Below are 27,035 nucleotides of genomic sequence, written 5' to 3'. Positions count from 1 at the left end.
CTCAGAGCGTTCCCCTTGCCAAATGTCACACGACACGAAAGATTCGTCATCAGCTTTACGTGGCTTAAACTTACGTAGCGTGACTCGAAATATTGCGGATTAGTGACATCACCTGACGTAACACTACGTTACGAATTACGATACTGCGCCTGCGCCGTGTGCAGCCACGCGATTTTCCTTTTGTGGAAATGTAAAGTAAGCAGGTACTTAGTACCTGCTTAATAAGTACTAGGTACTATTCAGGTATTTCTGAGTGTTACCTTGTGGCCCTATTACGTGCTATTACTAAGCCTCCGCCGTCTGTCCGTCCGTCTGTCTGTCAGCGCAGCGGGCTGTACATATCTCATGAACCGCAGATATACCTACATAGGTATAGACAGAGTAGAGATTTCAAACTTTCACATACAGAGTGGTTATATTTTCACAGACATGGATTATTTCTATTGCCGCTATAACAACATTAATAAAATTTTCAAAATGCTGCATTCTTTTTCGATCAACAAGTTTGTAGGAAATATACAAATAATTGTATTATTCTCATAGATCTTTTTCCGGTCCTATGGGGGATTAATATTGAAGAATAATAGGTAATGAATGTAGAGAGGTCCTTGATTACAAAAGGGAGCCACCCTTGAGAGATAGAGTCCACCCGCTAGACAGTAAGTACCTAGTTAGTAGGTACCATAAATGTAGTATGTACTAGCAAAAAATCGTAGGTCTATGGTAGGTACTATCTACCTGTTATTTTTCTTAATAAAGACTAGTCTAATGAGTGGAAACGTGGTAGAAACCTTTGATTATGTATGTAGTAAACGTTGAAACTCAAATAGTTAGTTGAAAATTGCAAAAGTGCATTGTAAATTGTTTGCTATAGCTGTTTGAACAGGAGTTAAAGTTTTTAAATAGTAGCCTTCGTAGAGAGCAAAAAAATAACATGGGAATCGGATAAAGGAAAAAGTTTAAAAATAAGTAGGTAGGTAATTAAAGTACGACTGTACAATCTTAAAATATTTTAATAATTATCTATATAATTGGTTTTTTAGTCTGTTTAATTTGTGACAACTGACAAGCCGTAATGACAAGTGGCAACATTTTTGAGCGCTTGCTTACACGTCAAATGGTTGGATTTGGAAACAATTTCCGATTAAATGTTGCTAAAAAGCTTTAAGAGTGGATAAATATCGTAAAATACGTGTTTATTAGGGATAATTAGTAATTTTTAATAAGTTGGATGTATAAAGCAAGAGGCTTCATCATTCCTTAGTTGTATAAACTAATGTTTTTCTAGGCTAAGCTATCGAACAGAAATGGGTGAGCGAATTTACGAATTTTTGCTATATTTACTCGTTGTTTGTAAGTAAACTCTCAAATATAATATGGCTATCTTGCAGGTGGTCTATTTAGTTACTTCCGAGGGTTGCTAGGAGCACGGGAAATGAGGATTTTGATCCTCGGTTTGGACGGCGCCGGAAAGACCACAATATTGTACAAACTACAAGTCGGAGAGGTGGTTACGACTATTCCAACAATCGGTTTCAACGTGGAACAAGTCACATACAAAAATTTAAAGTTCCAAGTGTGGGATTTGGGAGGACAAACTAGCATTAGGTATGTTGAGGTTATTCACTTACTAAGTGATACAGCAAAAAGTTCAACCTTGTTTTTGTAAAATACAGAGTTAATCATGGGTGGAGATGGTGTTTTTACACTAAACTTCCTCTGAAAGTGCTGCAGTGTGGAAATTACCTTGATATTCAGCCCGGTTGATTGAATATCTGTGTCAATGCAGTCCCTTCTCTAGGAAAATATTGTTAAAAAAGATATCAGCCAAGCTTAATCTCTATAGCTAAACTGCTGGTGTATGGTACCCTTGTACTGAGTAGCACAGCATTGGCAACCCCCAGGCCCCACTAGATTCAGGTGGTGCAAGCCCATGGCTTGTAGAAGTTGCTACAAGAGTCTAATGTCCAGCAGTCCTATATCAGTTAAGGATGGTAATGATTGACTTGTGTAGGACCATATTTGAAACACTATAAAAATGAATGAATTCATTCTAAAAACCTGCTTTACCTAACATTACAAAAGTTGAAGACTAGTAAAAACTTACTATAAATGTTATCATATCCTAATGTTTTTTGATAAGAAATCATGTGTGATTTTTATCAGATATGTAACAGGAAAGTAACTAAAAAGGTTTTAATGTTAATTATTTCAGACCTTATTGGCGATGTTACTATGGCAACACAGATGCAATAATATATGTTGTAGACTCAGCCGACAGGGATCGAATAGGAATATCTAAAGATGAGCTAGTACATATGTTAAGAGTGAGTATTTTATACTTATCATACACAAGCAAACAATGATGCCAGTGACTGACTTTGTATTCCAGGATAAATAGTAAATTATATCCATGTAAAAAAATCATGTGAATCTGTTGATCTGTTGCTGAGTGATTGAAAGACAAAAGCATAAAAAATGAAAAGCATCTCCCAGGAACTGTTTGTTTCCTGAAATATTTTATAGTAAATTTCCACAGTCAAGTCAGTACAATTATATACAAAACTTTTACTATAATAATTATTTTAATTACTTTAATTAATTTAATTTTTCATTATTTTAATTTTAAATTTTAATTATTACATTTTAATATTACTTTTAATTTACGTAATTTAATTTGTATAAAATTATGGACACAATTTATTACTGTCTGATATAAAATATTTTTATTTTATTTATTAATACAAGTTTGAAAACTATTAAAGGTATGCTCCTAAAAAAAGGGTACTATAGAATCAAAGATTATGTAAATTAATGATAAATAAGCATGGATTTGACTCACTCCAGCAATGTGTCTGATACAATAGTTATACAGTATGGCATAATGTTATTGTAAATTGGATAATTTATGAGCTTCTCGTTCTGATCAGTAAGAAAGGCATTCCAAACCAGTGCTAGATTTTTTGATGATTCAAAAGCAATACTGTATTGTAGTGAAATAAAAACTGGTTAAAGTATGTGGTCTAAGCACTGACATTAAAAATTATATGTGAATGTAACATTTTAACACAATTGTATTCTCCATTCCAGGAAGACGAGCTATCAAATGCAATCCTAGTGGTCCTGGCCAACAAACAGGACATGGCAGGCTGCCTCACCGTGGCTGAGGTCCACCAGGCACTGGGGCTGGATGCACTCCGTGACAGAACCTTCCAGATATTCAAGACTTCCGCTGTTAAGGGAGAGGGTCTTGATCAGGCGATGGACTGGCTTTCCAATGCGCTGCAGGCTAGGAAATAACATTGAGGTACTATCATCAGGCTTAAAAAGCAGACAGGCAGGCATTAGGCTTAAAAAAAAAAGAGAACCTTTCACATATTTTTTGATCTCTACAATAAGAGGATCAAGCAATCGACTTGTTCTCCAGACAAGACAGAAACATAGACAAGCTTGTAATAATTGAAGTATTATCATCAGGCTCACCAGTCACCAGGCTATAATGAGGCCCCACAAGAGACTGATGTCCAGCAATGGACTTTATTGGTTGATTATATGATGATAATTATGAGACTTGCTGGGCATTACTCATTTTTTTTTTTTTTATTCACTATAGGCAAGCGCTTGACCACAATCACACCTGATGGAAAGTGATGATGTGGTCTAAGATGGGACGCGTTTACCTAGAAGGTGCCTATTTAGGTCCAATAGGTACTAGGCTTGGATAGGATTTGACCAATCCATAACCTACTATTAAATATATTGCTACCTCCTCCGTCGTCGACGACGATTTTAAGTTAGTGATTCGTAAGAAAACTAAGCTTAAAAATATGCGTGGCACATTGCAGAACTCGGCTCGAATTTTAGTAAGCGAATCTAAAAGTGCCATTTACTTGTCTCGGGCTAAAAAGAGTACGACTGACGACGACATTAAAAACCATATTAAAGACATGAACCAAGAATGCTACAGCGTTGAATTGTTGAAACAAAATCATGACGTAGATTTTAATTCTTATAAAATAGTGGTTCCTAGCAGCCAGCTGAGTACCTTCTTGAATAGTGACTTTTGGCCTAAGGGCTTAGTGTTTCGTCGCTTCAGAGATCGTAATGCGCAAAGCGCTGCCGCTACTAACAATAAAATTAATGGATAGTACGCCTAAAAATAATAATTACATAACCTTAGCGTCCTTTAATTGTAAGTCTGTAAAACGGTCTGCGCCGCATGTGCGGCACTTATGTCAAAAGGTCGACATAATCGCCCTCCAAGAAACTTGGCTGCTGCCTCACGACATCAATTTCGTAAATGAAATTGATAAGGATTTTAGCTGTTATTCGAAATCTTCGGTAGACACCTCTGTCGGCGTGTTGCGCGGCAGACCGTACGGAGGGCTAGCGTTAATGTGGCGCAGATCAATCTTTCCGGATGTCACAATAGTGGATTGCAATAGTGATAGATTAATTGCTGTTAAAATTAGGACCCATAACTGTGATATGTTAGTATTTAGTATTTATATGCCTTGTGATAGTGATAAAGTAGATGATTTAATCGAATTTACGAGCTGTCTGTCGCAACTTAATGCTATTGTTAGTGACAGTAATATAGAAGTTGTTTTTGCTTTGGGCGATTTTAACGCGCATCCCTGCGCCCGCTTTGGCCGGGAACTTTTTGAATTTTGTTCGGCCGAGTCTTGGGTGTGTGCGGACGTAGATCTACTAGGGTTGAACTCTAATACTTATACTTTTATGTGTGAATCGAGTGGCTCAAGAAGATGGCTCGACCACTGTTTAGGCACGGAGGCGGCGTTTAGAATAATAAAAGGTGTAAGTGTTGTCAATGATATAAACTGGTCAGACCACTTTCCGCTGCTGATAGATATAAATATTGACGTCATTGTAAAAAAAGTAGAATGTAATATAGGCAATACCCGTAACAATAGCAGAATTCTCTGGAATAATAGAAATCTCGACCAGATTAATCAATACGGAGAATTTTGCTATAGAGAATTAAAACTAGTTACCTATCCTAGTCATTTCGATAGCTGTGATAAAGATAACTGTGATACGTTAGAGTGTAAGTTTATCATTGACAATATGTATGATGATCTGATAAGTGTTTTACAGGCCGGAGCCGACTTAAGTTGTTCTCGCACCGGTGCAGGACAAAAAGGTAGACAGATCGCTGGTTGGAACTACCATGTAAGATCAAGTCATGAACAAGCTCGACTTTATTTTAGATGGTGGATTGACGCTGGTAAACCTGACCATGGACTTATATATGAAAATATGTTAAAATTTAGAAAAGTATTTAAAAGCAAATTAAAATGGTGCCAAAGAAATGAAGAAATGATAAAGATGGATATAATAGCTGAAAATAGGGATAAAAAGAACTTTCCAAAATTCTGGAAAGCCACTAAAAGCCTTCAACATAAAGATGTCCTACCTGTGTCGGTGAATAATGAACAGGACCCGAACAGAATCGCTGACATGTTTGCTAATCATTTTAAAGTCCAACCCATGGAAGTAGGTGGTGAGCAAAATGCTGAGGCCATTGCCTCCGATACAACCTTACAGAAAAAGTCATTTGGCGATCTAAATAATATTTTTACTCCTGATAACATTGCGAAAACTGTAAGATGTATAAAACGTGGGAAATCTCCGGGACACGATGGCCTCAGCATTGAGCACATACTCTATGCCAGTGATGAAGTTTATCGGGTCCTGTCCATTATATTTAAGTTATGCTTAAAGCACAGCTACTTACCAAAGGACCTCATGAAAACGATAGTAGCCCCCATCGTAAAAAATAGAACCGGCGATCTGTCTAATCTTACCAACTATAGACCCATATCGTTAGGCACTATTGTCGGAAAAATACTGGAAAGGCTCTTACAACCCGAACTGACTGGGAACTTTAATATTGACGATGCTCAGTTTGGTTTTCGTGCTGGACTCTCTACAGATTCAGCCATTTTAAGTCTCAAATATACTGTGAACTATTATGTTAATAGGGATACTTCAGTATATGCATGCTTTTTAGACCTAAGCCGGGCATTTGACCTCGTTAACTACAAAATATTATGGCGTAAACTTGATGGTCATGTACCGAAAAAATTAATGAACTTGTGGAGATTTTGGTACGAAAACCAAACCAACTACGTAAAATGGGGCGACGCACTCTCTAGTGAATATAGGCTAGAGTGTGGCGTACGTCAAGGAGGGCTGACGTCTCCGGATCTATTTAACCTCTACATCAATGACCTTATTGGGAGACTGAGAAGTACCAAAGTCGGTTGCCATATTGGTAACGTCTGCGTTAACAATTTGAGCTACGCTGACGACATGGTGCTTCTCAGCCCCTCAATAAACGGGCTTAGAAAACTGCTCAGTATTTGTGACCAGTTCGCTAAAGAACATGGCCTCAAATACAATGTAGCGAAAACCGAAATGCTCATTTTCAAAGCGGGTAAGGGTCCGGAGACCGTTCCGCCGGTATTTTTGAATGGGTCGTCAGTTCGGGTTGTTAAGAGCTTTAAATACCTGGGTCATATTCTAACAGATGACATAAAGGATGATAAAGATATGGAGAGGGAGCGCAGGGCTCTCTCGGTGCGGGCTAACATGATAGCGCGCAGATTCGCGCGTTGCTCCGATGACGTGAAGGTGACGTTATTTAAAGCTTTTTGTCAATGTTTTTACACATGTCAACTGTGGACAAAGTTTACCAAGCGCAGCTATAATGCGCTTAGGATACAATATAACAACGCCTTCCGCATCCTAATGAAGCATCCGCGTTTCTGCAGTGCTAAAGCCATGTTTGCTGCGGCGAGGGTCCCTGACTTCTTCGCCATACTCAGAGCGAGGACGGCTTCCTTCTGGGAAAGACTAAGACACAGTACTAACTCCATCTTGTGTGCTGTTAACGAAGATCTGAGTAATCCTTTTTCTAAAAATTGGTCAAACCTGCATCGGTGCGACAACAACAGCTTTATTTAGATTAGTTTACACTATGTATATCTACATTAAGCTGTATATTATTTTGTGTTTTTTCTTTTTCTTTTTGTTTGTTATGGGTTGTCTTGTGACTTATATTGCCTGAAATAAAAATTATTATTATTATTATTATAACCAGTTTACTGCTAGTTTTTAGGTTTTCGTACCTCAAAAAGAAAAACGGAACCCTTATGTGATCACTTTGTTGTCTCTCTGTCTGTTGTGTCTGTCAAGAAAACCTATAGGGTTCCCATTGACCTATAATGATGAAATTTGGCAGGTAGGTAGATCTTATATCACAAGTAAAGGGGAAAAACGCATAATCGTGAATTTGTGGTTACAAAATTAAAATGTGTTCACAAAAAAAAAATTACTAGATGGCTCAGTCCGTCATTAACTTGCATCATACTTCTTTTGAAGAATGAATAGGCGATGTAAAAGAAAACCGAAAGGGCGTTACCTCAAATATTTGTGGTATTCCTGAAAGGCTGACAACGCATACTCCAAATGTTCATGGACGGCGGTAATCACTTAACATCAAGTGACCCGCCTGCTCATTTCCTCGCTATTTTTATTTAAAAAAAATCATTCACTCCATTAAATTTCATTTCAGATATGTGATGTATGAAGATATCAAAACCAAGATGAATTGCAAGCGTGTGTGGTGTGTGGAAGAATATAGTCAAGTTTACGCCCTTAGAGTAGCGTCGCGTCGCCGAATACAACTGAATCCATCACAAACCAAACCCTTTCATTTATTTCCTAACTAGGTGATACCCGCGACTTTGTCCACGTTTTTAGGGTTCCGTACCTCAAAAGGAAAAACGGAACCCGTATAGGATCACTTTGTTTTAAATTCAGATACCAGCTAACCCTTGACTGCAATCTCGCTTGGTAGTAAGTGACGATGCCGTCTAAGACGGAAGCGGGCTACACTTGAAGGGGTATTTTGTAACCCATTCCCCTTAAGTTTCTACTCGGCATCGTACCGGAACGCTAAATCGCTTAGTGGCAAGATTTTCTGGGATAAAAACAAATTGCTCTACTTCTTCGATGTTGATTTATGTTTTGGAAAATCCAGTGGAAACTCCTTGAATTTCCGGGATAAAATTAGTCATGTTACTCTTCAGGTCTTAAACTTTAATCCATGCAAAAAATCACGCCCACCCGTTGCCCTGTTGAGACGTGATTAAAGGACAAACCAATAAATAAACAAACAAATACATTTTTGCATTTATAATATGGCTAATGATTTTTAATAAATATAGGTATCTGACTATCCAAACAAAATTTTTAAGGAAATAGTATCGCTACAAAATATTCAATGTGTTTAGGTCTTTAAATGCATTTTTTTCTGTGTGAAAGACCTTTAATGTAATAAATATTATGAAAATTGTGTCTGTATGAAAAATTATAAATTGTGATATGTGATCTAGCTTCGCGCTAATGTATTGTAATATTAATAAAATTATTTTAACGGATGCTTGTTTTTTTAGGGGTCCGTACCTGAAGTGTGCCATTGGGACATTATTACTAAGCCTCCGCTGTCTGTTTGTCAGCAGGCTGTATCTCATGAACTGTTATAGCAAGAGAATTGAAAATTTCACAGAATGTGTAGGTATTTCTATTGCCGCTATAACAATAAATAATTTAAAAAAAACAAATCATGGCCGCCATGAAAATTAGAAAAATCCGGAAAGTATAGAATCTTGAACGAGTGTACGGAACCCTTCCTATTCGAGGCCGACTCGCGCTTGACCGGTTTTTATTTTTAGTTTGAGCTAATGTATGCATCCGTTAGAATTATTTTATTAGGTTTGACTGCAAACAACTAACTTAACTTTTGCTTGACTCGGTTATTGTAAAAATTAAAAAAAAACCGGCTAAGTGCGAGTCAGACTCGCGCACCGAGGGTTCCGTACTCGGGCATTTTTTCGACATTTTGCACGACAAATCAAAATCTATTATGCATAAAATTAAAAAAGAATCTGTTTTAGAATGTACAAGTAAAGCCCTTTCATGTGATGTACCCCACTTGGTATAGTTATCTTACTTTGAAAATATTAATTACATATTTGTTCATGAACACATTTTAATTTTTTTGTGATGTAACCACAGATTTCAGATTTTTTCCTTTACTTGTGCTATAATACCTACCTACCTGCCACATGTATTATTCTAGGTCAACGGGAAGTACCCTATAGGTTTTCTTGACGGATATACAGACAGACGTCTGATATGTGTCTATCCGTCGAATATAACGAAGTGATCCTATAAGGGTTCCGTTTTTCCTTTTGAGGTACGGAACCCTTAAAACCTGTGCGATCCGATCTGCACTTCGCCAGGTTTTTTGTATTAGTACTAGCTGATATATAAAAATATTTCCTCACTTATCTATATTAATTGAACGGAAATTCAATTTCCTTATCAGTTGTACTCTTTTTTTGGAATGACTTCACTTAGCATATCTCTACATCACAAAGATCCGTTATAGATAAGACTGTGTCGGTAAAATGTAGGCGGACCTTACCCTGTAGACTCCAACCACAGTTTAGCAATCATACCGTTGGGATTATGAAACAACTTTAAAACATTTTTACACTAGCGCTATGAAAACAAAGTAGGTACCTAAGTTTTACAAACATCCTTAACGCTACGCATACTAATACATTCCTGGTGAAAAGGTTGCCTTATTCTTACACCTACATCTCTATTTACATATCTATAAGACAATCTTAAATAAATAAATCTTAGGTTGTTTGGTTTAATGGCCGATTTAGGTTGTTTGGTTTAATGGCCGATTTACAACGTGCCAGTCAGTTATTAACTTATGTCAGCGCTATACTGAGATGGATGACGACGTTGTCCATTCCAGCCGTTAGTAAATAATAAAATTATTCCAGCCTCTTGGCTGTGCTTGGAATTATGTAAATATTTGTATTTACCGAATGCTCGCGATCTCTCTCCAAGACATATTTCATAATATTATGACAGCGGCGAGCGCGACCGAGTTTTCTTAGTTCCAAAAAATACTGGATTGAAAATTAGACAGCCAATCCACCAGTATATATCCAGTAATCCAGTTCGGCCACCGATTTAATGTAAATGCGCCCTGCATTTACATTAAATCGGTGACCGTTTTCGTCAACCGATGTTTAACAGTCCAATGCTCGTTAAGTCGGTGGCCAAATTTGTTAACCGATGTTTAACGGTCCAATGCACGTTAAACATTGGTCGATGAATTAGGCCAATCGGCCTAATGTTAATGCACCTTTTTGGACTGAGTTTATCTTGGATGAATTAAAAGTTATCAATGAATTCAGTAGGAACATTGTATGTAACGTTATACGTTATTTCAAAAGCTGTAGAGTACTTGTCTGCAAGCATTTAGCATATGAACCAGCTAGTATTAGTTATAATAAATAAAGCTGTGAACACATTATTGTGTATACAAGCAACGCTTTTTTAATCAGAGCGAGTCTCGCATGCATATCTTCATAAAAATATAAGTATGACTCCGGTTGCCATCTGTCGCGTCCCGGTAATGTGTTTGTACCTTTACATTTTACAGTTGTCGGCGACGCAATTTTTGTAGGTAGGTACTTACCTAATTGAAAAAAATGCGTAGTGTATAGGCGAGCGATCGACGACGCTTGTATTATACAATTAAAATTAATTAATTTTAATAATTAATAATAATTAATTTAATATATATTTTGTATCTGTAACATTCAGCAGGCTATCGGTAATTTATATTGTATAGCAGTAAGAGAATATTATTGTTCTATAATATATTATTCCAGTAAGAGTTTGTTGTTTTATTTCCTACTAGCCGATGCCCGCGACTTCGCCCACGTGGATTTAGCTTTTTCGAAATCCCGTGGGAACTCTTTGATTTTCCGGGATAAAAAGTAGCCTATGTGCTAATCCAGAATATTATCTATCTTCATTCCAAATTTCAGCCAAATCCGTCCAGTAGTTTTTGCGTGAAGGAGTAACAAACATACACACACACACACACATACAAACTTTCGCCTTTATAATATTATAGTGTGACGGCCTCCACACACAGCTGCGAAGCTATACGGTATACCGACTGACTCCACGGTACCGGAGCCACAAATCACGGCAGTTAGGAAACTTGTAATAAAACGTCGAGCCTTCCCCTACACTGGCAGGCGGCAAATGTTACCTACATTTGACGCTAGGTAGGTTATGAAACGACTAAGTTGTGTGGTGGTAACGGTAAGTTGGTGAAGATCTGATGAATAACTTCGGAGATGGAGAACAGTCTCAATTGATGAGAGTAAATTGGTTTTGTATCAGGTATATCCTAAAAAATAATTTAATTAATTATCGAACGAATATATTACCTATGTAGGTATACATTAATGTAGTTCTATAGTAACATTTTTTGGAGTCTGTGCCAATATCGAGTCACACACAATAGGTATGAAAAGTAGACGGCCAAATATGAACCTCAATAAAACATTATTTGTACCTAAAAACTTACTTAAAGGATCAAAGTAGGTACTAAGTAGGTAGATAGATTTATACGTACACTTAATCCATTAAAATGTCTTCGTGGTGACAACTAGTAGGTATAGTAGTAGTGGGATTCATATACTTGAGAAGCCAATAAATCTTTGTTTCATTTACACTTTTGCCCCTAACGGGAACGCAACCCGCGACCCCTGTTTGTTACTTGTCTACGAAGCAACAAGCGATTCATTACAAACACGCATCTTATTAAGATTGTACCTATTCAATTTTATAGGATTTCATGAATTCACTGTACGTACCTACCTAGGTACTCATCTGAAGCTATTGAATGTACATCGCTGACCTAGAGGTCAATGATATACATGGTGATTGATTTTAGGAGCTCGTGCTTCGAGGGCAAATCAATTATGATATTTTTTTACTTCCGCCCTACCTGTAACTAATGCAGCCCTACCTCAAATTCGACTCTAGCTACAGCCCTTTTTTTTTTTTTTTTATACACAGGAAATGCCTAACGCATACCCTTCCGTCAGGGGAAACGGAGGGGTTATGTGGGGCTTGCACCCACTAAAACCTGTGTTTGTTCCTCAACGGACTGGCGGTTGCGCGGGTATCACTAATGTAGTATTCACCGCACTCCCGCCAGGACTTGACCCGCCGCCAAGCGGACGGGTCCCTTCGCTAGGCTGGCTGCTACCAGCTCCGTCTCAGAAGCGCACCCGGAACACGGCGCGCTACCTCCTGACCTGGTTATGTATCGGCTGACGAACGCTAGCTACAGCCCTGCTCATCTCTTGAACTGAGGTAGATTTTAATAAAACTCAGTTTTGCGAGCCACCATGATTGTCTTTTCATCGTCGTTATCATCAACCCATTGCCGGCACACTACTGAGCACAGATCTCTCGAAATGAGAAGGGTTTAGCCATAGCCTACCACGCAGGCCAAAGTGCGCATTGTTCTCAAAAGGGTATGAATTACACACCTTTAAGAATGTTATGGAGAACGTTCGGGCATGCTGGTTTCCTCTAACATTGAATTGTTTAAAACGCACATACTTCTGAAAAGTTAGTGGTGCGTGCCCGGGATTGAACCCTCGACCTTTCGAATAGAAGCAGACGTCTTAACCACTGGACTATCACCGCTGTGCCGTGGATTCATCTTACGCTAAAGAGGCTGGACTGGGGCCCAACTAGTATTATAAGTATATATTTTTGAGTTCAGTGGGTCCAACCCAACATTTGCGCATAGCATGCCGCCGAGTTTCTTGCTGGTTCTTTTCGGTAGATAACAATAGCTTTCTGAACCAGTTGTTGATTCACTTGACGATTCAAAACAAGTTAATTAGAATAAAATAATTATTTATTTATTGCTCTTTCTATTTCAATGGCTCAGTTTTACTGCGCTAACATGTTTCTAACCCTATTGGTTTTGGCAGTCAGTCAGGACAAGTATTTAAACGCGAAAGTTTGTAAGTACCTATGTATGGATGGATGCTTGTTACTCTTTCACGCAAAAACTACTAACTGGACGGATTTGGCTGAATTTTGAGGTAGAGTAGGTATACCCTGGATACCCATAGGCTCCTTTTTAATCTGGAAAATCAATGAGTTCCCACGGGATTTTTAAAAACCTATATCCACGGGAATGAAGTCGCGGGCATCAGCTAGTAATAAATTTAATATACTTAGATAGATAGATACGATAGGGTACTACATAGTTTCATAAACAGAATATTATTCAATTATAAACGAGATCGCTAGATTTATGACCGCCATTAACGGATAAGGGATACGCGGGGCCTGGATGCAAATGATAAAACAAATGATAAGCGGCCCTTCCACGGAGCACAGCTCCTAACTGGACTGTCCGGGAACGGCCGGTTGATACGCCATAAATAAACCGCATGGGATTCGTATGACGTTATGGTATTCATAAATTACTTACAAGGCATGCGGGAGGCAGGAACGAATCAATTTTGTAGCATAGAGTTGCATATTTTTCCATAAATTGAACTTCCTTGAAACAAAATCAAATACAGATAATAATTCTCTCTCTATCCATCCATATCCATATCCATACTTCCATACTAATATTGTAAATGAAAAAGTGTATGTTTGTCTGTCTACTAGCTTGTCACACAGCTTACATCCCAAGGACGGACATAGTCTACTTTTTTCCACGGAAGATCAAAGAGTTCCCACGGGATTTTAAGAAAACCCAAAGCCACGCGGACGAAGTCGCGGGCATCTAGTTTAGAAATAATTATGTAATTAGCAACATCTGAAAAATAGTGCCCTGTCCACTTCAGCTTCGCAACCCGGTCAGCTGTGTCGGCTTTGTGAGTTAGGTACGTACCTACTTAACTCACAAAGCTGAAGTGGCAATGGGCAGGGCACATAGTTCGAAAAACCGATAGACATGGGGGTTCCAAGGTGCTAGAATGGTGATTGGTGCCTTTGCACAGAGCGCAGCGTATGAGATATTCACTGATATGAGAAAAAGCAACCTGGATTATCCTTTGAAATCCCGTAGAGTATTTTGAAATCTTCTTAGGTAGTTCTGATAGGTACTTATTCTTTTTTTGCTTAGCCTATGGGAGAGCGCGCTTATTTACAAAGTGTCTATTCGATTTCCTTGCGGGATTTGAAGGTCAGGCACGAAATAGATAGGGTACCTTGTCTCATGGTTGGTCTTCAAGCAAATACCAGATACCAACCATCAACCACGTGTTCTACTGATCGCATTTTAACATCTATACCTATCAGTAAATATTGTTGTTGTATCCCGCCACAATGATTGCGGGGCCCGGTAGCTCAGGTGCATTCCACCCCCCTTTAACTACGAAAACAAACTCTATTACAACCCTAATAGAGTTCGGATTAAATCAGTTTTGGGCAAATATGTAAACCCTGCATGTTCATGTTGAGGTAACTTTGTTTCGGGAATGGTCTAAAGTTGGTCTGTAGTTTGGGGAACTTGGACTTTGCTGTGGGTGTTTTAGGATGTATTTTCGGGTGGGTGCGCGTGTTTGGTGTGGGTGTGGGTGCGGGGAGAGGCGCATGCGGTCCGACTGGTTGCGAGCGTCGACCGGAGGCTGCGCGCGCGCCGCGGCGTACATTCGCATGGATAATTTTATTAATCCACGTGGCCATTATGTTTTAAATGTTTTCAGCTACCGTGAGACTGATCGTTAAACTAGGTAAGTCTATTCAGAAAAATTGCTTTTTATATGCATATATTTTGTTAGAAGCTCTGCAGTAAAATCTTTATTTTTAGAGACTAGCTGGCCCGCTACGGCTTCACTCAAGAGAGATTTGAAAATAAGTGAAAGCTCAAATATCAATTTGTTAAACCTATCTAGCTTGAAAACTTTCATCCCCTATTTAATTCGTGTAACGGTGAAATTACTAAAAATCTTGAAATAGGTAACTAGACACTTTAGGTATTTTCTTCATTTGTAATCAAAATCTCAAATACTTATCAATTTTCTTACTCAGTAGGTAGGTACTTACCTAGATACCTAGATATAACTTGAAAAATGGCAGAGTTTCATACCTAAAAAACATTCATCCCTATTTGAGCACCTTAGGAGATGGAATTTCCAAAAATCCTTTGTCGCCTAGGGCGCCTACTCGTAAAAGAAAACTTATTGTTAAAGTTTCAAGTTTCTAACTTTCTAACCTCAGCGAATGGCTATGCGTTGATAGACCAGTCAGTTAGTCAGGAAAAGTCGTTTTACTTAAGTATATAGGACATATTACGAGTAAGTACCTATGTCTACAAGTTTATTTATCTAAGTACTTACAGTAAGTTTTGCTGGATCGATTTCGTCTCATTTTACGGTGTTTCTTTTTCAATAACTATTCGTCAACCAAGCAAAACAGTTTTTTACTTACAAACATCCTGCAACTGATAGCGCATAGAAAAAAATAAACAGTTACCTGAGAAAAAACTACAAAAACATGTCTAAAGTTTTTTGTAAAGTAGGTAAATAGCAGACGTGCTTTATAGGATTATTATTTATTATGTTTGAGGCTGAGTTTGTAATAGAAGGTACAAGCGACGATAAAAATTAAAAGTTTATAGTATTTTAGAACTTAAATCAGTAGAAGTGAGAATAGACGGGGCACATAGCTTGAGCAATAGATAACCAATAGAGACGTTGGGTCCCAAAGTGCTGTCTGGAGACTCTTCTTCTTTATATACCTCTCTCCATTACTGAAGGTTCAGCATTCAGTTTAACAAACTTTTGTCCCAGTCCACTCCCTTATGTTACGTAGCAATGACTTCTTCCTTCTACGAACCCTTTTATTTCCAGCTTTTTACCCATCATAATTGTCTGCAGCAGGCGGTACGTATAGTATCGTAAAATATAGCCCAGGTACGAGATCTTACGCTGCTTGATGGTTTTAACAACCTCGGTCTTCTTCTGCATCCGGGCAAGAACCTCAACATTAGACACTTTAGCCATCCAGCTTATGCGGAGCATCCTGCGATGCATCCTTGGAGTCCCTAGCACTGGAAAATGCAGCATTCGGTTACCTAGCCGGACCCGAAAACGCAGCGTTGGAATTTGTGACGCATTCATCAGCCGCCTGAAGCAAAACTCAGTGAAAATCCGTGAAAGAATCCTATGTCCAGCAATTTGTCCAGCAGTCTCTCTGTACAATATTTCAGACTGACAGTCGTGGGTCATTTTGGTTCACACCAAGCTGCTATTAGGTACGTAGTAAAAGTAATAGAAAAAAATCTACAGAATTATCCTAAACGATTTTCCACCCGACAGTACCGTAAACTGATTTACACTATACAAGTTCTAGGCTCCCAATCAGAAATAAAACAGTACACTGCAGGCTCCGAGCCAAATCGAAGGGCTCCGTGCGCGCGACTGTACCCGTGCAGGGCCTGCCTAAAGAATTTATATTTTATAGTGAGTCCACCGCGGCTGCGACCAGTACAGGACAGTGCTTGCTTGTGACACCGCGGGGAACGCGGGAAAGTAAAAGTTTAGTGCAGTGTCTGTGTGTCCCTCTGGAATGGATGGCTAGGTAATGACACCTTTTCAGGATTTCGGCCATTTTTCGGCTCCATCGTGAGTTATTTTGCATGTTACGGCAATCTACGTTTCACTTTTTGTAACCTTTCTGTGACATATCTAAACTTAATTTACTTTAACTTAGTAGGTAACATCGCCTTTCGAAGACGTTATAGGAGGTAAATCCGTTGGTAATGATTCTTTTACTGGTTTAAAAATTAGTTGTTACGAAATTGCTTGAAAGCTGTAAAAGTTTAGTTCAAAGTTATTGTGGCCGTCTGGAATGGATGGCTAAGTAATGTCACCTTTTTCAGGATTCCGGGTATTTTACGACTAGATCGTGAGTTATTTTGCATGTTACAGCAATCTACGTTTTACTTTTCGATTTAAGACTTTAACTTGAGTAAGTAAGTTAATATAAGTTATACACCTAGGTAGGTATATAACATCTTAGCTCTACTACATTTAGCTTACTTAGCATCTTTGGCTGAAATTGATGAAAACCTGTAAATGTTTACTTAATTCAAAGTTATTGTGTGTACCTATCAAAGTTATGCCTAAGTAATGTCACCTTTTCAGCAGGCAATGATTCTTCTAATATTTTAAAAAATGGCTTGAAATCAAAACTTGTAAAAGTTAAAAGTTTTTGGCCGCGTTACAGCAGTTTAGGAACATTATGTCATCAGTACTTAAACTTTAGGAGCATTTACTTCCAATTGATTTGCGCACGAGTAACCGAGCCGTGAAAGCCTATTGGTTAAGACGTTCACATCCTACTCAGGTAGTTGGGGGTCCGATCCTGGGCATGCACCTCTAACTTTTCGGAATTAGGTATGTGCGCTAAGTAAAATATTTGTATAAGACAGATCCAGAAGTGTAAACCTCGTCGCTTTATTGCCCCAGCTGCTGGAGTATTTATTACGTAATCGCGTAGTCTAGATTGCACACCGCTACCCGCCACAGCTCTGCATGGACCGGCTGCAGTAAAATATTCCATTAACGCTCGATAATGTAGCTGTGCATTTATAATAGCCTCTACAATATATCTATCTCTGCAATATACCTACATGTCTTGGGTCTAGTCTTCCGATTTGCCTTTTTAGTAGATCGCACAATATTGCAGGCTCCGAAGGAGACGAAAAAATGCACTATAAAGCCGCAATATAATAAAAATAAGTAATAAGCAAGCGTAGTGTGGGACGCCCTCTAGCACAATGGACCGAGCGACGATATAAAGCGGTTGGCGGGACGTGGCTGGATGAGGAAGGCTGAGGACCGGGTGTGGTGGCGCTCTTTAGGGAAGACCTATGTCCAACAGTGGGCGTCCACAGGCTAATGATGATGATGATGATATAGCAGTGTTATTAAACCCATATCAGTCTCTAATCGGCTACGTCGAGCTAACTATTTATATCAGTCCGTTAACCGTCGAGGCTCTGAATACATTGCTTTGCCTAGTAGCACTAGTAGCGTGGTGACTAGGCAAGACCGAAGCCTCCCGCCGGACGACAATGTAAGAAGTTACAGCAGCGCCGCACGCATTCACTCAGTTATCAGTTTATTATCACTCAGCCTTCTTTCGTTGCAGCCGAATCTGACTGAATCTTGCTGTTGACTATATTTATATATTTTCCGTTATCGAAAAATGCGTTATGTACCTGTTTACCTAAGTATTATGTTATTATACGAAATATACGATAACCTATATCTAGGTAGGAGGTAGGTACTATAGATTATATGTATATCTGCCCGCGCCTTTGTCCGCGTATAGATAAATTCTGTTAAAAATTCTATGTTCGTACGATTCCAGGATGCAATGCTATTTTTAAGGGTTTTTCAGAATCGTTTCATTATTAGTTTAGCCGTACAAAGGTCAGACAGACATTTCGTTACAGGTTTCGTAAACCTGGTATTTTTGTTATGTCCCGGCCACATTAACTTCCAACAACGCGATGTTCAACGGCGTTACCCATTAAACGTAGTTGTAGCCACGATCAACGTACAACGGCATTCACAATGCCGTTTGGCGTTAGACGATTTTAACCCCAATTAATGGCATTAGACGTTCAAGTATGGCCATTCAGGATGCCGCGTTGATTATATTTTATCGCGATAATTATGGCGTTGTTGGCCATTGACGTTAACTTAAATGTAGCCGCAACATTAGAAGTTATTTTATCCCTCTGATCTAAGTATTTTAATTGCTGAACCCACTGTATTTTTATTAATTCAAACGAGTGATGATATCATAAGAAGAAAATCCTGACCAATATTGATATTTATTTTTGTTTTTTTTTACGGTTTCACATTATCCGATCAGATAAAATTTTCATGGGCCTATTCTTTATACTTAGGTACGAGTATACTGCAGTTACAGTAATATTTTGTATATTTACCTGTGTTTTTTTATGAAAATATAATATTTATCTAGTCTATTTATTCAACTTTAAAAGAGTAGGTACATCACATTAAAATAATTTCCATAATATAGCTGAGTTCATTCACATTATTGAGATAATTGACCTACCTTCCTACTCGTAGTACCTACGCTAACAAATTCCCAAAGAATATCCATTTGATTTAGTAATAGCTAAAAATTTCGTTATAAACTCTACATTTTCCTTGTAAAATTACATTAATATGTACGAAAAGGACTTAAGAAAGACCTGAAAAAGTTCGATCTGTGGGTATACGATATCGTATCGGTTAATATGGAAAGGCTCATACGACCAGCAAAAAGTGCCGGCTTCTCTCGGATATCAAGAATAACTGTTGTATCCAAGTCTTAGGTAACATAATACGCTAGGTAACGTTAGGTTCATGTCAGGTGACGCAGGTTGTCCTGTCGCTGAGATATATATCCTGTGTTTGGAGGGAATTTATGACCTTCAGACTTCAATACTGACCATGTTCCTATTTCTAGGAAGATTGAAATGGTAATGAGAAAAACAATACATCCATATATTCATACTTCCATCTGTGCTAACTCTATGCAAATAATAGATTACTTAGGTAAGTGTGTCTGTCTTTCTGTTACTTTTTCACGATTTAATCACTATGGCGCTATTTTTAGGTATAACAGAATTCCATCAACTTTTCGCCAATAATGAATTTCGCCTGTCTCTCAGGATTCAAGGAAGATTCCTACTTCCTATAGGTACCCAGACATATATTTTCAATATGCACCTTGCGTCAGGATCGGTGCTATGAAAATATAACAGACACTACACACTTTTGCAATCCATACTAATATTATAAATGCAAAAGTGTGTCTATCGTCTGTCTGTCTGCTAGTTTTTCACGGCCCGACAGTTTAACTGATTTTGATGAAATTTGGGACAGAGTTAGCTTATACAGACTACTTTTTATCCCGGAAAATTAAAGAGTCCCCACGGGATTCGTATACGCCCATCCCTTTAACCAATTTATATGGGTACAGAGGTAGCTTGCGTCCCGGAAAAGAAAAGAGTACCCATTGGGATTTTTCAAAAACCTAAATTCACGGTCACAAAGTCGTGGGGATCATCTAGTTAATTATAACTAGATGAGTATTAATATTATAGTATCTATGAAATAATATAGAAGTATGTGTAAGGGTTAGTCGACAGAATGGTTACCTAAGTAGGTACAAGATAAAGCCGCAGAATTTATAATAGTATTAACGTAATATAGCTACCTAGGTTATTTTAATAGATTATCCTGCAGCCTTAAATACCGACCTACAGTTAGGTACGCTAATTTAATTAATGGCCCAACAGTACTATCGGCAGTATTTAACTTGACCGTTTTCTCAACCATAAACCCGAGTTAAATAGCCACTCAATAATATAAATTTTATAGTCTGTATAATCACAGTTTAACATAATACAGTTCTGAAACGACCTCATACTTCGTAAGCTGGCCACACCTTTGCTTTCTGTAATATGAGCAACTATAAAATTCATTTTTCCTCAACTGGTTTATAAACAAGTAGCCTCACGCTGAAATGTGAGGACCTGGTTATCGTGAACTGACAATGAAATCATGATTATGAGTGAAAACCCTTACTTCAGAAGGTCTAAAGCGCCAGGCAAATCACGTCACTTATCTACGCGTTTTCCGAAGTTTCTGCGGTTTATTTATCTTCTGTCAGCTAAGGAAAACTAAAGAATAGTTGCTCTATGATATTCATTGACCCCTGACATAGAAACGATTAGCGGACGAGTCTGAGTTGCTCGTACTATGACTAGGGTAGAAGTAACATTGCTTGTGAAAATCTTCGCGTTTATGAAAACGCATTTGCGATTGATTTCGTTGCTTTAGCAGCAGATTTTCCAACTGGCATCTACGGCAGGAATATATTATAATACTTGTACAATACCTCGGTCACTCGAGCCTTTAAAAGATGGGCTCAATTAAGAATCTTCTCATTTTTGAAAGTCGGTTAAAAATCAAGTAGGTTTGCTGAGCAGAGGTTGAGCGTTTCAGCGGTAAGGAGCTTTCAACTCAAACGATCATGGCAGGTACAGCCAGTCATACAACGCTGTCTCTGTGCGCTAATTTCGAAACTGTATGTTTGCTAAACTGTGGTATCATTTCAGCGAATCAATCTTCCTAATGCCCGGCTCTTTCTAATAGAATACAGGTAATTGCAAGCTATTTAATTATCGTTAATGCAAGCTTACAGTCGAGTGTTTACGTACAGTAAGTATTATAGAAACTATATCTAGCATTTCAAAGCATTTAGAATGATAGGATTCTAAATAATATATTTCTATGCCACTTGCCTACTGTCCCCGTTTTAGGTTTTTCATATATCCCGTGACAACTCTTTGTTTTTCCGGAAAGGTAGCAAATGTTTAGTATTATTGTTTAGTATAAATAAATCAATCCGTTGCTCCGTTGCAGCGTTATTGAAGGACAAATCAACAAACCAACTAACGAACACCAGCAGACTGTTAACATGATTTCATTGCATAAATAAGATATGCTTTTTCATTGCTTACATCAAAATAATCTGTGCAATAAGCCCCCAGGTCATAGATAAATAAAAGATAATGGTACAGGTCAATGTTTAAAATGCTAAATCAAAAAATCTGTCATGCAGCTCATGCTATTAAAGCTAGACAGGTACATATTTCATAATCCTACTCAGAGTTGCACAAATACAATATGTTGTGACTGTAGAACCTGTGGTAGAACTGACTGGCCACGTCTTGTGTGCCTAAAAATATCAGTTAAGCATACCTAAGGATGTAGGTACTTAAGTGACATTTTGCTGTTTGCATGAAGAGCTCCCATCAAAGTCATTGGGCTCAAGGTGAGGCAAACGTTCGCGCCGTAGGTTGTAGGGTTACCATCAATTAATTAGACAAAATAAGCCCTTGAATTAGTACCATATGTGGTGAATGGAAATAGTACAACTATGTATATTTTAGTTTTCCTTAGTTTACTTACAAAAGGAAAACAAGGCGATACGCGGCCCATACGACCTTGTTACCGCGAACTGACTATGAAATCATGATACGAGTGAAAACCTAACTCCAGAAAAGCACAGAAGGATGAGAGGAGGACCCCGGATGGGTTTGAAACTAATCGGGCATACTCCGACGAACACATGAATTCAGCTGTCTGACCTTTAAATATTTATCATGGCTGTATGCCAGTCCGTCCGTCCGTCTGTCTGTCTGTCAGTCTATTAATTTTTCCAACCCATGTTGAATCTTCTTAGACGCATGAAAAATGGCTCGTATTTCGGAAATGAAAATAGGACGGAATGAATGATCCTACATTTGAGCCGGGAAATCAAAGAAATCCCGCGGGATTATTAGAAACCGAAATTCTGGCGGACCAAGTTGCGGGTATCAATCATAACAAACGGAAACTACGAGCGAAGCGAGTGCGAAATATTTTGATAACGGGAAAATTTAGTAAATCTAAGAACCCAGTATAGCATTTTCGCATAAGTCTGGGTTTGGACCCCCAAAAACCCTCTCCTCGTTACGGCGATGAATCTAAGTAGGTACTTACGTGTTTCTTTTATGCTATGTCCCCTGGTTTCCTCAAGATAAGCATAATATTTCTTATATTCATTCGTGTCGAATCTTAAATATCATTTAGGTAGCCGTCAATCTCGGCAATTGGAATGGTAATCCTGTGTATCGGTATCGTCACGTCGTCGGCTGCGCACGCGCCGCGCGCGTGAGATGTTGCCTGCTTAAGAGTTTATTGGTCACGGAGCTTTTACAGCTTAGCTCTGAAGAAATTAACAGCACCCTTATTGGGTCTGACATTCGAACCGTACCTACACGATTTATGGTATTTTTTTTAAATGCCAATATTTGTGAAAGATCTTTAGGTACGCAAAAATCTTGCTGTCTTAATTTTTAGGGTTCTGTGTCTGAAAAGGAAAAAAGGAACCCTTATAGGATCACTTTGATGTTTGTCTGGCTGTCTGTCTATCGCGTCTTTTAAGACAAGGGAATCAATACATATAGGGTAGGTAGGTACCTACCTACCTTTTTTCCGTTGACGTAGAATCATGTTTGGTACGTAGAGCATTGTCTTATGTTACACAATATATCTCAGTTTCCTATAGAAACTAATTCCTAGTTATAGAAAACTGAGTTTTAATAGAAAAGTTTGCATTTGACAACATTTTATGATTGTTCGCAAGCTTTTTGAGAGCTAACTTTTGCAACTTATCGTAAAATTAAAATAATAAAAATAATTTATATTGTGATAATACTTTTTATAATATTAAATAAATAATAAATATTTATAATTAGGAAAGAGTTTTTCTTAATAAAAGGTCTACGGTTTTACCTAGGAAACTCTACAGCTCCATGTAAACCTTAACAGGTGTTACGTAGTGATATAATTATTGCGTGGCTTCTAAAAACAGATACAATAGTGAAAGTGAATGAACCAACATAATTAGTCTAATCGCAGACAACAACAAGCACGCCGTTTTACAATCATTTCTAGAATCATCTCAAGATTTTTTTATTTCATTGATATTTAATGTTAGGCTACACCACCACGTCTCGTCTCAGAATAAGAAAGGATTTGGCCATATTCTACCACGCTGGCTAAGTGCGTAAGACTTCACACACAGCCTTTGAGTTAATTACGAATATCTTTCAAGCATGCAGGTTTCCACACGATGTTTTTAATGTAATAATTTCTCGAAACGCACGTAACTCCGAAAAGTTAGAGGTGCGTGCTCGGGATCGAACCCCTGACCCACCGAATAGGAGGCTGACATGTTAACTACTAGGCTTTCACGGCTTATCCAACATTCATACAATATGATTTATGATATTCATTCATACAGTCATTAAATACATTTATTTTTATTTTATATCAATGGACGTCTTCTTTTTCTTATTGTGCTTCATAGCTTTACTTTTAGCTTGAACAATATTATCTGCTTAGAATAAAAACTTAGATTATCTGGATCAAAAGTCTGTTAAATAAAACTTATGAAAAGTTTCACGCAATTTGCTTTCAAGCACGGATCACTAAAAATGTTTGCATATAATTTTATTTTGCTAATGAGCATTCAAGTAAATCAAATACATACCCCATTCTATCATGTTCAATTAAGAAGATATATCTCTAAAGCAATTACAGTCAGTCGGTCCGTCCGTCGGAGACAAGATCTATTCACTTCGGGCCGGGCTTTCATTCTAGTTCAATTATTGCTGGTAGGACTAGCACTTAGGTATTTTGCTATGGGATTCTTTAAATATTTTAGTTTAGTATTTTATCTATCTGAATCTGCATTTTGAACGGTGGTTCGTTTTTAATGAACCTTTCTTTCAGATTAATGTCAATACATTTAGTATAAATACCAGGTAAGATTGCAGTCAAAAGCTAACTTGCATCTGAGTAAAAACCTTTGAAGTGGCTCTAAAATCAATGATTTAGATAGGTATCTTTCTTCTAGCGCCTTTTGAAGCTCTTTCAGACTCTATGAAAAGGTAAACGTCTCTACGTGCCTCTACTGCGATTTATTCTAAAGAATGCGTTTATCTCGAAAGGGTGTGATTGTTTTAATACAGGCAACCATATCATGCCAACCATGGTCCATACGCTGCTTGCCATAGGTCATAACTCATACCCCCTGGCTACGACGCATCGTACCTACCCGCTACAATTTAAATTACTTGACGGATCACGGATGAGGCTTGCTCCTATCGAGATATCAAAAAAATCTTGAATCACCTCTTGCTAATCCATACTAATATTATAAATTCGAAAGTGTGTCTGTCTGCTAGCTTTTTACAGCCCAACAGTTTAACCGATTTAGATGAGATTTGGTACACAGTTAGTTTACATCCCGAGGACGGGCATAAATTACTTTTCATCCCGGAAAATTAAAGAGTGCTCACAGAATTCTTAAAGATCCATCCATTTAACTTATTTATATACGAAATTTGGTACAAATAATTTTGTAGTGCGCATCCCTGCGTTGAGAGATCATCATTCAATTGGAAATACACTAAAAGTTGCTTTGGTCACAGAGTAAGAAACATAATATAATCTTTGGTCAAAACAAAACTGATAACCATCTAAGGGGCATTCCTAATAAGGTTATTAGGAATGCCCCATAATCGTGTCCTAAGGGCACAACCCGTCGGAATGCGGGGCACGTGGAACGGGGCACCATAAATCGTGGATAGATGTTTTTTTCGCGTTTTCGAATTCCGGAGTCGCGAGGCGGGCGGGGCCGGGTGGGCGAGCCTCGCTCCTGCAGCGAGAAACACCTGCCGCGACTTTGCTTTGACATTGCGGCTAGGGTGGCCATGATTGGCTGTTCTGCGGGAAGCGTGCTTAGTTGTGAGACAAAATTACAACCAAGTGATGGTTCCCGCAGAACAGCCCACTGGGTCACTAACTCACTGAATGATAGCCACCAAGCTCATTTGACATTTTTTTTTAATCCATTTAAAGTTTTCTACAAAATATTATTTTTATATCGTTCAGTGAAGCAGCAATGTAGAACCTATCAATGTCAAATTAGTTTGATGCCTTTCATTTAGTGTTGTTTGTTGAGTTAAATGTTTGTTAGTTCCAATGAAATAGAGTCTATATTTTGTGGACTGTCCAATTAAATGCACATTTATGTGGCGATCCTAACTGCAAAGGAACGAGCCCTGTGACGAAGATGTTCCAAAAACTAGTTTCGCTTTGACATCCGGTGGTTTATTAAATTTATTGAATTTCAAAACAGTTTGCCATTATCTAGATCTAATTTATCTTACTCTGCGGCTAATAGGTACTTAGGTTTCTTGTTTGTAAAGTATTGTTGGTAGTTGGCAAGCCATCACTTGAGAAAGGGTGAACCGATTTGACAATTTTTTACTTTAAAATGTTCGTATTAGATAATTCGGATCAGATTTTTATCGAAAGACAAGTTGAAAAAGTTCTCCGGGAAAGTTTTAATTCGGGAAAACTGAACCTTATTTTGCTATAGGATTTTTGTATGTTCTCTAGACCATAACAACTCACGATTAATACGATGAATACGCGTAGGTACATACTTTATTCTTTTTGTTTCATGAAATATGATTAGGATAAATAATACGTAAAACTAAGTTATTCTAGAGGGAATTTAGATTTTTAAAATGTGGACAGGGCAACGTCTGTCGGATGAACTAGTTAATTGCTTGCTAAATCTGGTCTAGAAAATTTATGCAAGTGCCTAGAACCGTCTCTATTTCGCAAAAATACAAACATTTCTAACTGTAAGTATTTTAAAATATTGTGGCTTGCACACTTCAAAATATAAGATATTAATCAGAATAATATATTAACCACAAAAATAGTTAGTTACGTAAACGCACATTTCGAAATGTGACCTTATCGACCTTAACCCGGCACTTTAATCTTTACCTAATGCTGTCCAACAAAAAGTTGCTTAATAATAAAAGCTGATTATACAAACATACATTCCAAATTGGTGCGTTGACCTGGCGGTTGTAAAGACATAGTTTATCATAAAGGTTTTAAGAGGAAACCCGTCCAAGTTGATATAATGATCGGTTCTACGAACTACCGGCGCGGCGTACACACGAGTAAATTCGAAATGCTTGATGCCACAGCCTAAATAAATTCAGAATTAACATAATATCATTACAGCAAAAGTTTTATACTGATACAGTAACTCATCATTAGATTCTATTTTTGAATATCAATGTTTGTTTGATTAATTTTAAAATCACTTGACAGTCTACCTCTTAGAAGTAAAAAGACTTGCTACAAAAGTCCTATTACTATTTTTAAAATTATTGAAATATTGATTAATAAATGACTAAGAAAAATTTAAGTAAGTACCTATATTATTATGTATGTAGATATCGCTTGTTCCATTTTCTTAGCCCCTTGAAATGGCTATATAACGCTATATTGATATCGCATATACCTACTTACATTATCCGATATCTCCAAATAACAAGACTGTTCTAGGAAAGGAATTTAGGTACCTACCTACGTAATGTTTTGAGGGTTCGAGTATGTAGATTG

The 27,035-nt window shown here is 37.9% G+C and overlaps 2 protein-coding genes across 2 annotated transcripts in view; both read left to right on the top strand.

Annotated features, from left to right (window-relative positions):
* The first annotated feature begins 1,095 nt into the window (after nt 1–1,095).
* On the top strand, nt 1,096–8,466 carry LOC123865965 (ADP-ribosylation factor-like protein 1). Its single transcript, XM_045907222.1, has 5 exons — nt 1,096–1,311; nt 1,392–1,608; nt 2,216–2,327; nt 3,091–3,307; nt 7,601–8,466. Exons 1-4 carry the CDS (start codon nt 1,308–1,310, stop codon nt 3,298–3,300), a joined length of 543 nt encoding a protein of 180 aa, XP_045763178.1. The 5' UTR covers nt 1,096–1,307; the 3' UTR covers nt 3,301–3,307; nt 7,601–8,466.
* A 7,658-nt stretch (nt 8,467–16,124) lies between these two features.
* The window catches only part of LOC123866249, a 29,057-nt gene continuing 18,146 nt past the window's right edge, over nt 16,125–27,035 (top strand). The window contains exons 1-2 of the mRNA XM_045907703.1: nt 16,125–16,213; nt 16,345–16,539. Coding sequence (XP_045763659.1) covers nt 16,125–16,213; nt 16,345–16,539 — 284 coding nt within the window. The remainder of the gene's footprint in view (nt 16,214–16,344; nt 16,540–27,035) is intronic.

Source organism: Maniola jurtina, chromosome 6, assembly GCF_905333055.1.
Source record: "Maniola jurtina chromosome 6, ilManJurt1.1, whole genome shotgun sequence".
Lineage (NCBI taxonomy): Eukaryota > Metazoa > Arthropoda > Insecta > Lepidoptera > Nymphalidae > Maniola > Maniola jurtina.
The sequence above is the reverse complement of the archived record's forward strand: the minus strand, read 5'-3'. Positions and strand labels throughout refer to the sequence as shown.